This window comes from Onychomys torridus, chromosome 13, assembly GCF_903995425.1.
Source record: "Onychomys torridus chromosome 13, mOncTor1.1, whole genome shotgun sequence".
NCBI lineage: Eukaryota > Metazoa > Chordata > Mammalia > Rodentia > Cricetidae > Onychomys > Onychomys torridus.
In genome coordinates this window covers 24588561-24601431 of record NC_050455.1, presented here as the reverse complement: position 1 = coordinate 24601431, position 12871 = coordinate 24588561, and the positions used below count along the sequence as shown (strand labels likewise).

The window sequence follows — 12871 nt, the reverse complement described above, 5'->3', positions numbered from 1 at the left end:
ATACAATGACACCCCACCACATTAATGATGAGCAACATCAATTTCTTAACTTTCCATAATGGGATTTCCCAAACATATCCTAGTCAGGTTTCTGTGATAAAACAGCATGACCAAAAGCACCCTGGGGAAGAAAGGGTTTTTTCAGCTTACATGTCCAATTTTTCGCCAACAATATAGCATTTTTCCCCTCCTCATTTCCCACTCCCTATATAACCTGGTACTTGCTATAGGCCAAGCTGGCTGCAAACTCAAAAGAGCCACCTGCCTCTGCCTCTCAAGTTCTGAGATTAAATGTGACTCAATGCAGGGGAAAGTAACTCCAACCATGAATTCAGAGTTAACTTTAAAGAGTAATTAGCAAGGAAGCCATGGCATGTGATGACACACTGCATTCTACTTCACAGACTAACAGAAACTGCAATAATCACAAAACCAGAAATTAGAATATGTGTAACTATAAACCACACAGCAGGCTGATTGTTCGTTCCAACATGTCTGAAAATAAAATCTGCAAGACAACTGGTCAGATGTTACTTTATCATGAAGCAAACTTAAAGAAAACATCTTCCTTATGAGCTTCCAGGTCACCATTCTGAAAAAGTCTTAGAGCCATTTTTAGAGAATGACCAAAGAAACAGTCATTCTTTGGTTCAATATGCCAAGTGTTCCACTTTTAAATAAACAAGCTATCTAGTGATTAGCAAGTAGTACTAATTAGCAACCATCACAGGTGACCACAGACATCCTATCCCCAAAAAATGAGGACATGCACTCAAGAGAAGAAAAATATTATATGCAAACATTTGTTCTTCTAATTTTGTATTATGACAAAGATGTGTCAACCAAGAAAGCAATTTTCAACAGAAGGCCTGAAGTCGTGGTTGGAAACATCCTGAAACACAGGCTCTGTTTGTCCTGGGGAAGGACAATTTTGAAGCTGTGCTTACAGAACTGAAGCTGCCTGTCATAAAGCATCCACACATGCAATTCTAACCAACTGCATTTTGGGAACTGGGGGAGGGGCATGCCACCCTAAATCGGAAGGAACACAAACATACACCATGGCTGGCTTGAGCACTGACAAGAACCATTAATCCCAGCCCAATCATCCTTTAAGAGTACTTGGAAGGTAAAAGCAGGAGGATCAGAAGTTTAAGGTTCAAGGTCATCATTCCCTACATCAAGTTCTGCTTAACAAAATAAAATAAACCATAATCTTAATGAGTACTACTACCTTAAGCCCTCTAAAACATCTCACTAGTCCAAAGCAAGATTTTTACAGATGGACAAAAAAATATTAGTATAGAAAGTTTTCAGTCACGTATGCATATTATATGTACAATGCATATTTGTATGTTGTGACTAGGATTCTGAACTTACTAAGTCGCCCAAGTGAGCCTCAAACCTGCGACCTTCCTGTTTCTCTCTCCGGGGTTATAGAATAGTAAGTGTGAAACACAATCGCCAGCATGCTCTCAGTTTCAGACACTTGTCACATAAGGGCAGTGTGGATAAAAATAAAAAGGTAGCCTCCCCAAACCACAAATTTGTTCTAGTCAAACAAGCGCATGATTTTAAATAAATTATTAGAAATATATGACAGCTTTGCCAAAAGCTAAAGCTGCCTTGGACCAAAACGAAGAGAAAGAACATGAGCCAGACTCAAAGGATACATCTATACTACAACTCTGACACATAAAGCTAGAGATTTGTTGGAGAACAGGGGTTAGAAAAGAGCCAGAGGAACAGAAGGTTTGCTGGGGAACCGTGTCTCCTAGGAATGCCAGAAGCTACACCACAAAGTCTCACCAACATGACTGCCTAAGCATGAGCTGAATAAAACCATGCTCAACCAGATGGGGAAAGGTCCCAAGGTTTCACCAAGAACTACACCAAGAACCACAGGCAACAAAGGAACTCTGAGAGCTGGAGAAAACCTCACCTAGGAAAGAGACACCAGTTGGTTATCCCATACTAAATGGTAAAACATACATACAAGTAACATTATACAACTGAGTGAGTTGTATTTATGCATTTAGTTAGGAAGGAACACACACACACACACACACACACACACACACACACACACACACACACACACACACACACACGGTAGGAGTGGGGGGCAGAGTGATTCCAGGAAAGAATTTGCAAAACTGAGAAGAGATTAACATCCAAACTAAGTGCTTCCCCTTACTATAATGCAAAGTGAATATTAACTGCATTATATTCATGCATTCCACACCAAACTAGTAGCAAACCAAATTAAAATGTTCTGCCTGATATATTAGCATAATGAAGCCTCCTCAGTATATGTCCAGTTCAATTCAAAAAATGGCCAATTACTGTGGGGTTTTTTTTTGTTTGTTTGTTTGTTTTCGTTTTTTGAGACAGGGTTTCTCTGTGTAGCTTTGTGCCTTTCCTGGATCTCGCTTAGTAGACCAGGCTGGCCTCGAACTCACAGAGATCTGCCTGCCTCTGCCTCCCGAGTGCTGGGATTAAAGGAGTGCGCCACCACCCGGCTACTGTGTTCTTTTGAGATCTTACAATTAGCACATTTTAGAACAAAAACAAAGACAAAGTCTAGAGAGTTTGGAGCTCAGAAGTTTAGAGTACTGGCAGCTATTGCAGAGGACCGGGATCAATTCCGAGCACTCACATGCTGGCTAATACCATCCATTAACTCCAGTTCCACGAGATCTGATGGTACCAGGGACACAGGTGGGACAAAGAAATACATGCAGACTCAACACTTAGACATCTAAAATAAAACAAAAATATTTAAAAACAAGATAAAATGTATCCTTAAGGAGCTGAACAGACGGCTCAAGTAGTCAAGAGCACTTGTTCTTACAGAAGTTCAATTCCCAGCACCTGCACGGTGGATCACAATCATTTTTAACTCCAGTTCAGGGGGATCCTTAAGTCTTCATCTGACCTGAGGGCACAAGGCACACACATGGTACAGATATACATGAAAACAAAACATTCGTACAATAAAGTAAGTAAATCTTGAGGGGTTTTGTTTGTTTTAATGTATCCTTAAGAATCATCGTCTTGGGCTGGGGATTTAGCTCAGTGGTAGAGCAAGCGCAAGGCCCTGAGTTTGATCCTCAGCTCAAAAAGAGAGAGAGAGAGAGAGAGAGAGAGAGAGAGAGAGAGAGAGAGAGAGAGAGAGAGAGAGAGAGAGAGAAAGAAAGAGAGAGAGAGAGAGAGAGAGAAAGAAAGAAAGAAAGAAAGAAAGAAAGAAAGAAAGAAAGAAAGAAAGAAAGAAAGAAAAAGAAACATGGTCTTAGCTGGGCACAGTGGTAGCTCACATCTGTAATTCTGGTACTCTAGGAGGCCAAAGCAGGAAGAATGCCTAAATTTTAAGGCCAGCTTAGGCAACATATGGCAAAACTAACTAAAACAAAGAGAAGGAAGAAGAGGAGAGAAAGGCAGGCAGGCACAGATACAAATAAACATGTCCTTACCATCTTTGACCTAACATAGACCCGCAACCTAAAACTAAAGTTCTAAGCATAAGGAAATACAAGGTAGGATGGCTATTATACATAGACTACTGTACCATTCTGGACATTCACTCACCTTAGCTGGTTGGTTATTCTATTAGAATTATCCAACATATGCAAATCAGAAACATACACTACATATACCTTTAAATTTTTTAATGCTCATTTTTATTAAAGCACAAAATAAAACAAGATTTTACTTATTTTGATACGAATCAATGAACTATTTTACATTTTTTGCATAAGTCTTTGAAATCTAGTATTCAGTTTATACATACATTATCTATATATATAGATATATATATAGATATATGATATAGATATATAGATATATCACCTGTCAAATATCAAGTATTCTGGCTATACAAATGGCTAACACAAGAAAAAGCACAGAGCTAGAGCTATGTATGTCCACAGAATAAAGCTTATTCTTACCAATTTTACAAGCCCTCACTCCAGTTATATATGACCATACACTGTTGAGTAAGACTGCTGCAGATAAAAATCAAATGGATTTCATTTCAAAGATTGAGTGTCCTTTATGCCCTAAACATTGTGTTAAACTAACCTGACAGCAAACTATAAATCCTACTTAAGCAAGTATTTTGTGCTTATATACAGAACCAAGTATTAAGGTTTTACATTGTTTTCATTTGAGACGGGGTTTTAATAGTACATAGCCTAGAGTGTCCTCAGACTCAGTCAGTCCTCCTGCATATAAGTTTCCTGAGTGCTGAGACTGAAGAAAGCATGCACAGCCACACAGGCTTAATTGTTTCTACGCACTTATTTTGAAATCTCAAAGATTATGACACTCATCCAAAGCTGGATTTTTCTCTAGAACCTCCATACCCAGTGCAACTTTAGGCTGATAGATGACAAGAAGCAAAATAAGCTGACCCCAATCAGCAGGTTTCACTTTAATGGAACTGAGCAGGCACTGGCAAAACCACAAGAATCCACTCTAACTCTTCTACTGCCGTGCATCTGTGGCATCTCCCTGTTAAGGAGAGTCAGCTGTATTACTTTTACATCAACAGTGAGGGAACTAAAGACATGACTACCTAACTTTCCATCCCTTCAAACTACATGCAAACATGCTGCTGGCCTCCTTACCCTTAGAGCCTTTAAAGGAGAATTTGGTATTCACCTATTTTAAGTTTGACCTCATTCTGACCTAAGACATTACTTTTACTAATTACCTACCTACTTAAGAGTCCTTGGGTTTAATTTTCCCCCAAAAAAATGTTACCTGTGTAAGAAGACATTCTAGGGCGCGCGCGTGCGCACACACACACACACACACACACACACACACGCACACACGCACGCACGCACACAAATGCAAAGTCTATAAGAGTAAGACTGAGGTTTTTCTTTTCCACACTGCATACTTAGCACTATGAAAGTGTTCATTTTACTCGTTTTCACAAGTCAGCATGAATCATTAAGCGTCCTTTTAGTGAGTACTTCTCCAAGCATTAGACAGACCATAAGAGGTTTTTTTAATAGTTTCAGAAGGCTTCCAAAAGTTTAAAAGCTACTTTCAGAAATGACATTAATAAAGGAAACACAATGAAGTAACAATTCAGAAAGTATACAATTCGGGGCAAACCTGCAAGCACTCACTGAGAAGATGGTAAGTAACAGTACAGTTTAAAATTGCCTTCGGCAAGAGATGGAGGGAAACATGGAAACTCCAATAACACAATCAACAATGTCCTACTAAAGACATTGGCTCTGTCTGACCCAGCAAGCCAAAGAGAGAAATGGAGAAATTCAAGCAAGTTCAAAATGAAGAAATTGGGAGTGGGGGATGATGGACAACTCCTGCATCCTCTGCAAGAGCATAAATACTTTTACCTGCATAATGCATGACTGGCACAACCCTCAAGCTCCTTGCAATTCCTATGACATTTTCCTAGGAGAGGGCTTGTGCGAATTAAGTACTTAGCATTTTCTTTCTTTTACTATTTTTATTTATAGGAATGTTCTACCTGCATGCTTGTCATGTGTATGCCGGAGACCCTCAGAGGCCAGACAAGGGCCTCAGATCATCTGAAACTGGAGTTACTGATGGTTATCAGCCATATCTGGGGGCTGGGAATCAAGCCTGGGTCCTCAACAAGAGCAGCCCACACACACCCTTAACCAACGAGCCATTTCTGCAGGCCAATTCCTGTAAAATGTTGACTGTACCATTAACGACATTCTTATTATCTCCTTGTAGAGAACCAGTCTGTTTCAAGATGGAGGAATCAAGAGTCTCATACCTCCCCTTACATGATGTTCAAGACACTGCTCTGTATATAGCATATGTTACTATAAAACTGGCCAGTTAAACTGTGGTTGTTCTTAGGGGGTTGAAATATTTCCAGGTGTTTCATAAGCAGAAGACTATGCACAGTCCCTTATAATTCTCTGGGCCATTTCTCCACTCTTCCATGTGCTCCACTGCCTTTCTCTTTTGTCTTCACCACATTAATTTCCTTATCTACCTGTACTCCTTATTTTTAGAAAGATTTCATCTTATTTTATTGAGGCAAGGTCTCACTGTGTAGCTCTGACTGGCTTGGAACTTATGGGGATCCACCTACCCCTTCCTCCCAAGTGGCAGGATTAAAGGCATATGTCACCACCTCACCCCCACCTTCTATTTTATTTTTAACTGTGTGTACATTTGTGTATCTGTATGTGGATTTGTGGATTTGAGTGCAATGCCTTCAAAGACTATAAGAAGGCATCAGATTGAAGTTACAGGTGGTTGTAAGCTGCTCAATATAAGTACTGGAAACTGAACTTAGGTCCTCTGGAAGAGTAGGAAACACTCTTAACCACTCTTAACCGTTGTGGATTATTATTTTAAGGTGCTTCTTTTGTTTATGTTGCATTTGTTTAACTCTGTGAAGCTGTGTTACTGTGCCTGACTAAAACAACTGATGGTCTAATAAAGAGCTGAACAGCCAATAGCAAGGCAGAAAAAAAAGGATATGCAGGGCTGGCAGGCAGAGAGAATATATAGAAGGAAAGTTCTGGGAGGAAAGAAGCAGCAGCCAGAGGAAGAGGAGGACATCTGGGGCTAACCACCCAGCTATCCAGCAAGCCACAGAGTAAGAAACAAAGAAATGTATCCTGGAATAGAAAAGGAAAAAGCCCAGGGGCAAAAGATAGTTAGAATAATTTTAAGAAATGCTGGCTAGAAATAAGCCGAGCTAAGGCCAGGCATTTATAAGTAAGAATAGGCCTCCATGTGTGATTTATTTTAGAGCAAAAACAAACAACAACACTTAACTGGGCCTTCTTTTCAACCCTAATTCCATTAATTTTGAGACAGGGTCTCACTATGTATTACTGGCTAGCCTGGAACTCACAGAGATTCAACTGCCTGTAGAGTGTGTAGGCCATCACTCCCGGCTTTCTATAACTCTTGACAAGACTGAGCCTTTCCATGTACATGAACTGATGAGGAAAAGAAGTAGCCAAACATCATTTCCCAACCTGAATCTCAAGAAAAGCTCTTTCATGACTCCTACTACAATACTTAAATTTCAGCCGAAACATCAAGTCTTATCCTAGTGCCCACCCAAGACTGCTTCATTGTAGTCTGAGTATATATTCAGTATAAATGTTCCTACATTTTCCTGTATCCACAGCATAAAGAGAAAGTAACACTACTTACATGACAACCAAGGGAGAAATCAGATTACTCGTGACCAGAGTGACTGGGTAGAGTCTGAGCAGTCCCATAATTCAAGGGCTATTTTGTGGACTATTTAGAAAGCTCTGTATTATCATACTTCTATTGGAGTATATTCAAATTGGTTTCCTATTCACAAATGCACTAGACACTTCTACATGACCTTCAAAACATGACTATTCAAAACAACAGATGATCCACATACACACTCTGGTTCACGATTCCTACATTATCAGATGCTCGTTAACCTATATACTTTTTCATGTTTTTATGTTCAAGCACAGACAAGCATGTTTTTAATGCATCACATATTTCCACTGTGACTATCAACCACTATCTATTTAACTCAACTTCTAATCTCATTTTTCTTAGTCAGACCACCTACAATCAAAGCATGGCGACAACTTAAAATAATACGCTTCACTGACTTCACACTATGGTTAAGTTAGGTACAACAGAAAAGCATTCGTCTCCACCCGAGGACAGCATCATGGCTCACCATTACTCTTTCATTTATAAAGGCATGTAAGTGAACAAAACAAAATGTGTAGCAAAGAACATATAAGAAAAGACCATTGACCAGTATCTTTATTTGTAAAAGTGTTAATTAAATAAGTAAAACAAAAAATAAAACCACTAGGATAACTCATTTGTTTCATCGCTTCTCCCTTTAAAACACTTTATTTTGAAAAATATTAAAATGTACTAATAGTTAATGAAACAGTTCCCTATTGTACACAGTAACAATATCTTCACTAGATCAAGTGCTCAAGGATAAGGTCATTCACACTCAGCACACCACAGCCAAAGACTCAGATCCACTGTTATTTATACAAAGCAAAGTAGTGTCAGCATGGGGCAGTCCGTTTAGAAGGAGCACAGGCAATCCTTTAAGATACTTTTATATTTATTCCTTCCTTAGAACAGCAAAATACTGGGTATTCAGTCTAAATAACAGTAATCTTAAGCTGGAACTAAATAACTGGATTGGCAGAAGTATAAGGGAAGGAGAAGGAAAGGCATATAAAGATAGAAAATCAACAGTTACAGTTATTTCTAGAGTTCAAAAGGTCAAACATCAAGTTTTATAATATTGCTTTCTTTCTGATGTACAGGTGCAAAGATGTGCACATGTATGTGGAAGCCTCTGGTGTCTTTCTCAGTTGCTTTCTATGTTATCTTTTTTAGATAGGTTTCTTACTGAGCTGGGAGCTCACAGATTTGGCTAGACTGGCTGGCTAATAATACCCAGATATCCACCTGCCTCTATCTCCCAGATCTGGGATTATAGGCAAGCATCACCACACCTAGTTTTTTACATAGGTGCTAAGGACCTGAATTCAAGTCATCACCCTTGTACAACAAGACTTAAAGACTGAGCCATTTCTCCAGCCCCTCATGTAGATAAAGCACCATTCTAGGTGAATGAATGAATGAATGAATGAATGAATGAATGAATGTTTTCTGAGGGCCACCAACAGTCATAAAATATTCCTCAAACATCTTAGTTCAAAGAGAAGTTCTAACACTCACATTGCCCATGTACTCCGAGAGCAGGTCCTGCAGAGCCTGGCGGACAGCATTACACTCGGCCACAATGCGCTCACGCCGGTCATCACGCGTGCAGGATGAGTCAGCCATCAGGGCAGCACCGCTAATAATGCTTTCCAGACGCTCCTCCAGTGAAGGCCTAAAGCGCTCCTCACTGAAGCTCAAGGGATCCACAATGATTTGTTTCTACAAAGAAAGTGTTACTGATATTAATACACATTTCTGTTCCCTCAATTATTCAAAAGGCAAGGGAAGTATTGATCAGGAATATCAAGATGTAATCCCAACACCTAAAAGTCATTCTTCATAACAAGGGCCACCCCACGTAAGTTGCCAACCAATCAGCAATCACTTCTCAAAGAGGGCACTATTAACCAAACAGGGCCTGAATAAAGTATGATATCACAAATGCAAACACAATGAATCATGTTCATACTATTTTCCTTAAACTTCTAAAGGTCAGCCTGCATAGTATTGGTTATTAAAATTATCAAATGATGATTATAAGGAAAATAAGAACTCTCTTTATGTACAGTCTGTAACTGCTTGAGCATAAAAAATTTTAAACAATTAAAATACTGACTTTTGCCCCTGAAGAAATGCATTTACAATGAACTTACGATCAATTATCCACGCACCCCTTAAATACAACTGACCTTCACATCAATAAATGTCTACACAAATATTTTGGTTTTAATTTTTTCTTTTCTTCATAGAGTATGTCCTTAATAATTTCAACTTAAATGCCAATTTTTTTCCTGCCAAAAGCTTGGTATTTTTCAGAGAGTAAACATTCCTCTCTTTCCTTCCATATCATGCAGCACCTCCAGTTAATTATTAGACTACATCTTAGCTGACTGTTTTTCTTGCTGGATCTGGTTATTAGAGGACTCTCTGATCAAGGCTAAAGACAGGGCCGGAGAAGTAGCTCAGCAGTGGAGCATGGGCCGAAGCATGTGCAAGGCTCTGCATTAACCTCCAACACAGTCAAGTCCTGGGGAGGGAACGGCAAATACCTTCTGGACCACAACACTGAAGAAATGCTCACAGATTGTGACACTGTCACAGAACCATAATGTAGAGATTATTTAGTGCAGCCCCTTCATCTTACAAATGAAATTGTCACCCGAAAAAAAAGGGGGGGGGTCATCTAATCTACTATTCAATTTAGTGCAAACATGGTCCTTAGTACCTTGAAAAGACAAATACCTAATGTTACCAAATCTGAAGCAGAAGAAAACAATGGTAGGAATATGTTACAAGATGTATCCTAACAACTGTAAAGGTCATTTCATGTTTAATTCTGTGAGAGAAGAACTAGGCGCTAAATTCAGTGGGAATTTGACTAGCATGAATGGATGAGTCCTTGAGTTTAATGTTCTGCAATATAAAAAAAAAAAAAAAAAGCTCTAGGTAAAAACTCAATTCCAATACCATCGTCTTTAGGCATAACACTACCTTCTATTCTCATGCTTTATGAAAAGGCCTGAATCACTGCATATCAGCAAGAATTACCCATGCTCAAATACAGAGAAGACACAAAAGCCAAAATAAAATAAAAAATAGTAAAAAAAAAAATTACATCTGTTGGAAACAAAATACATTCCATCACATCAATGCTACGCTTCAAAACATTTCAATTATGGAAGATGATATCTATACCTGTTTTTCCTAACAACTGGTTTAAAACAAAGTTAGTCATGGTGGCACAAGGGGAGGCTGAGGCAGAGTGGTGGAGTAGAGAGGCCAGCCTGGGCTACATAGCCAGACCCAATTTCAAAAACAGAGAAAAAAAAACAACAACCTTAAACTACTGCCACCTACTGGAGGTCATGACTCACTCTGGGTTAGAAAACAAAGCACAATACATAATGTGAGGACCAAGGATAATAGTACACATCATATACACAGGAGAGATCTAGGGCACCATCTATAAAAGCATTATGATAAAAAATTGAATTTCAAATCTTTTTCAATGTGGTTAAACTGTTGTGTTCATGGCTCAAAGCACATCACAGAGACCAGCAATCTATCTATACAGCCAGGTAAAATTAAGGTGACAGCAGTATAATTTATCTACACCTCTCACTAAACCATGAGTCCCCCAGAGACGAAGCCACCACACATTTTGCTTCTGAATCTACCACAGGTCCGTTTGCCAGATAGTCAAAATCCTAGTTGGAATGAACCAGACTCATAGTCTCAATAAGGATCATACTAAAAGGAAAAAACAACCACACAAGGAAACATAAGTTGCATAAAAGAATGCAGAAGTTTAACCACATTGGAAAAAGAAGAGAAAGAAAAAAATGCTTTAAGCCAAGTTACAATAAAGTACATTTATGACTCATAACAATTTCTTTCTACTTAGATTACAAACTGAATTGAAAAATGGGCTTTCATCACAAGCCTTGATTATATTTCCCCAGGAACCCGTTATCTTTTGGCAGCTGGTGAAGAGCCCAAAGTTTCCTCCCAAATATAACTTACTTACATCAAAGTTGTTGAGAGCATATGCAAGCTCTCCGCCACCGCCACCCTGGTGTTGGGAGGCATCATCTGATGCAGTAGCCTGGGCTGCGTTAGAAATGCCTGTAACAGCTTGTTGTAGCTGCTTGTATATCAAGTCCCGGTTGGCTTTATAGGCTGCAACATCAGGATGCTGTAGGCATGCCTGGGATGCAGTATAGAGGATTGGAACATTTTTCTGCAGGATTCCTCTAGCTGCAGCCATCTGATCACGATGGCCCACATCTTTCAGTTCCTAAAATAATAAAATAAAAAAATTGGAGGGTTTTTATAAGTTTCATTCATATCAAGACATACCTACATTAACCTACCCCTGGAAGGAAGTTAAGACAGCTCTGACATCACAAGCCTTGACTTGAATCTTTGGCCTACTTTTTCCCGGGCATTTGTTGTGTCCTTACTGTAAACTCTGTTTTTTCTTATGCAAAACAGGACAGTATTATAGCTCTTTTAGCAGTTTAAGAAACAAAATGGGAGAATGTACACAAAGCACCTAGAACCAAGTAAGTACTAAATGAGACATGAAATAAAAGTCATAACATAAGACTACTTAACATCTTGATCAGGTCCATACAACTAAAACAGATATACAAGTCCACACAAACATATTAAAAGAAAATAAGAGAATTTAAGTTATCGAAGCTCATTATAGGAATTTTATGAAATTTAGAACACAACACCCTGTGTGTATGAACTTTGCAAACCAACTAGGGATGGATATGACTAGCTGTTCTCTTAAGTATACAACACCTCCTCCTCTTTTTCCTACCTAGAGGAACATTCCAGAATACAAAACAAGACTCTCTTCACAAAGAAAGATCAATCAGATCACTGGCCATTAAGTCACAAAGTAAAGGCTCAGGGTTGGGGATTTAGCTCAGTGGTAGAATACTTGCCTAACAAGTGCAAAGCCCTGGGTTCGATCCTTAGCTCCAGGGGGAAAAAAAAAGTAAAGGCTCATATGCTCCATGATTTCAATCCACGATAATATTATTCTGTAAATGTGGTCCTAAGCGAAAATGTCCTTTTTCATCTCCTCTACCCCATAATTACAAGGACGTGAGGCTGCTGGCATTGTTCCAACTAGTGACATCGAGACACTAAGGGACGGGTGTGCTGGGTAACTAGAAGACAGGGACAGAAAGGAGCACAGCGGGGTCCACTCATTACTGAGACTTAAAACCTGGGAATCTTTGATAAATGTGATCACTACAGAGGAAGACATAACCCCAAACTCTAAGTCTGCTCCAACAGCATTTCACATGTGAACCTGTTTTCAGCACTGAACTAACTGAATATACTAGAATACGAATTTAAATGATTTTAAGATTAGTATTACATGTATGAACAATAGAGAAACGTTAAGTTGACTCAAAAGTCTGACATGGTTATTTAATGGCTCTCTTTTCTAGATGACTTCTTAATTAAACATTAGAGACAGTAACGGTTTCTTTCTTCTGAAACTTCATCTCCATTTGGGGGCTTACATCTTCATTCAAATCTTGCACAGTGATAGCTTATTTTTCCACCTAGAACTCTTTTCGCATTTAGAACCTGAATATTTGAGTAATGGCTCACAGCA

General features: G+C 39.0%; 1 protein-coding gene across 1 annotated transcript in view; it reads right to left on the bottom strand.

The window, feature by feature from the left end:
- Positions 1-12871, bottom strand: part of Ctnna1 (catenin alpha 1) — a 130293-nt gene that overhangs the window by 67910 nt on the left and 49512 nt on the right. Inside the window, exons 6-7 of the mRNA XM_036204225.1 lie at positions 11255-11524; positions 8743-8946 (exon numbers count right to left, since the gene is read on the bottom strand). Coding sequence (XP_036060118.1) covers positions 8743-8946; positions 11255-11524 — 474 coding nt within the window. The remainder of the gene's footprint in view (positions 1-8742; positions 8947-11254; positions 11525-12871) is intronic.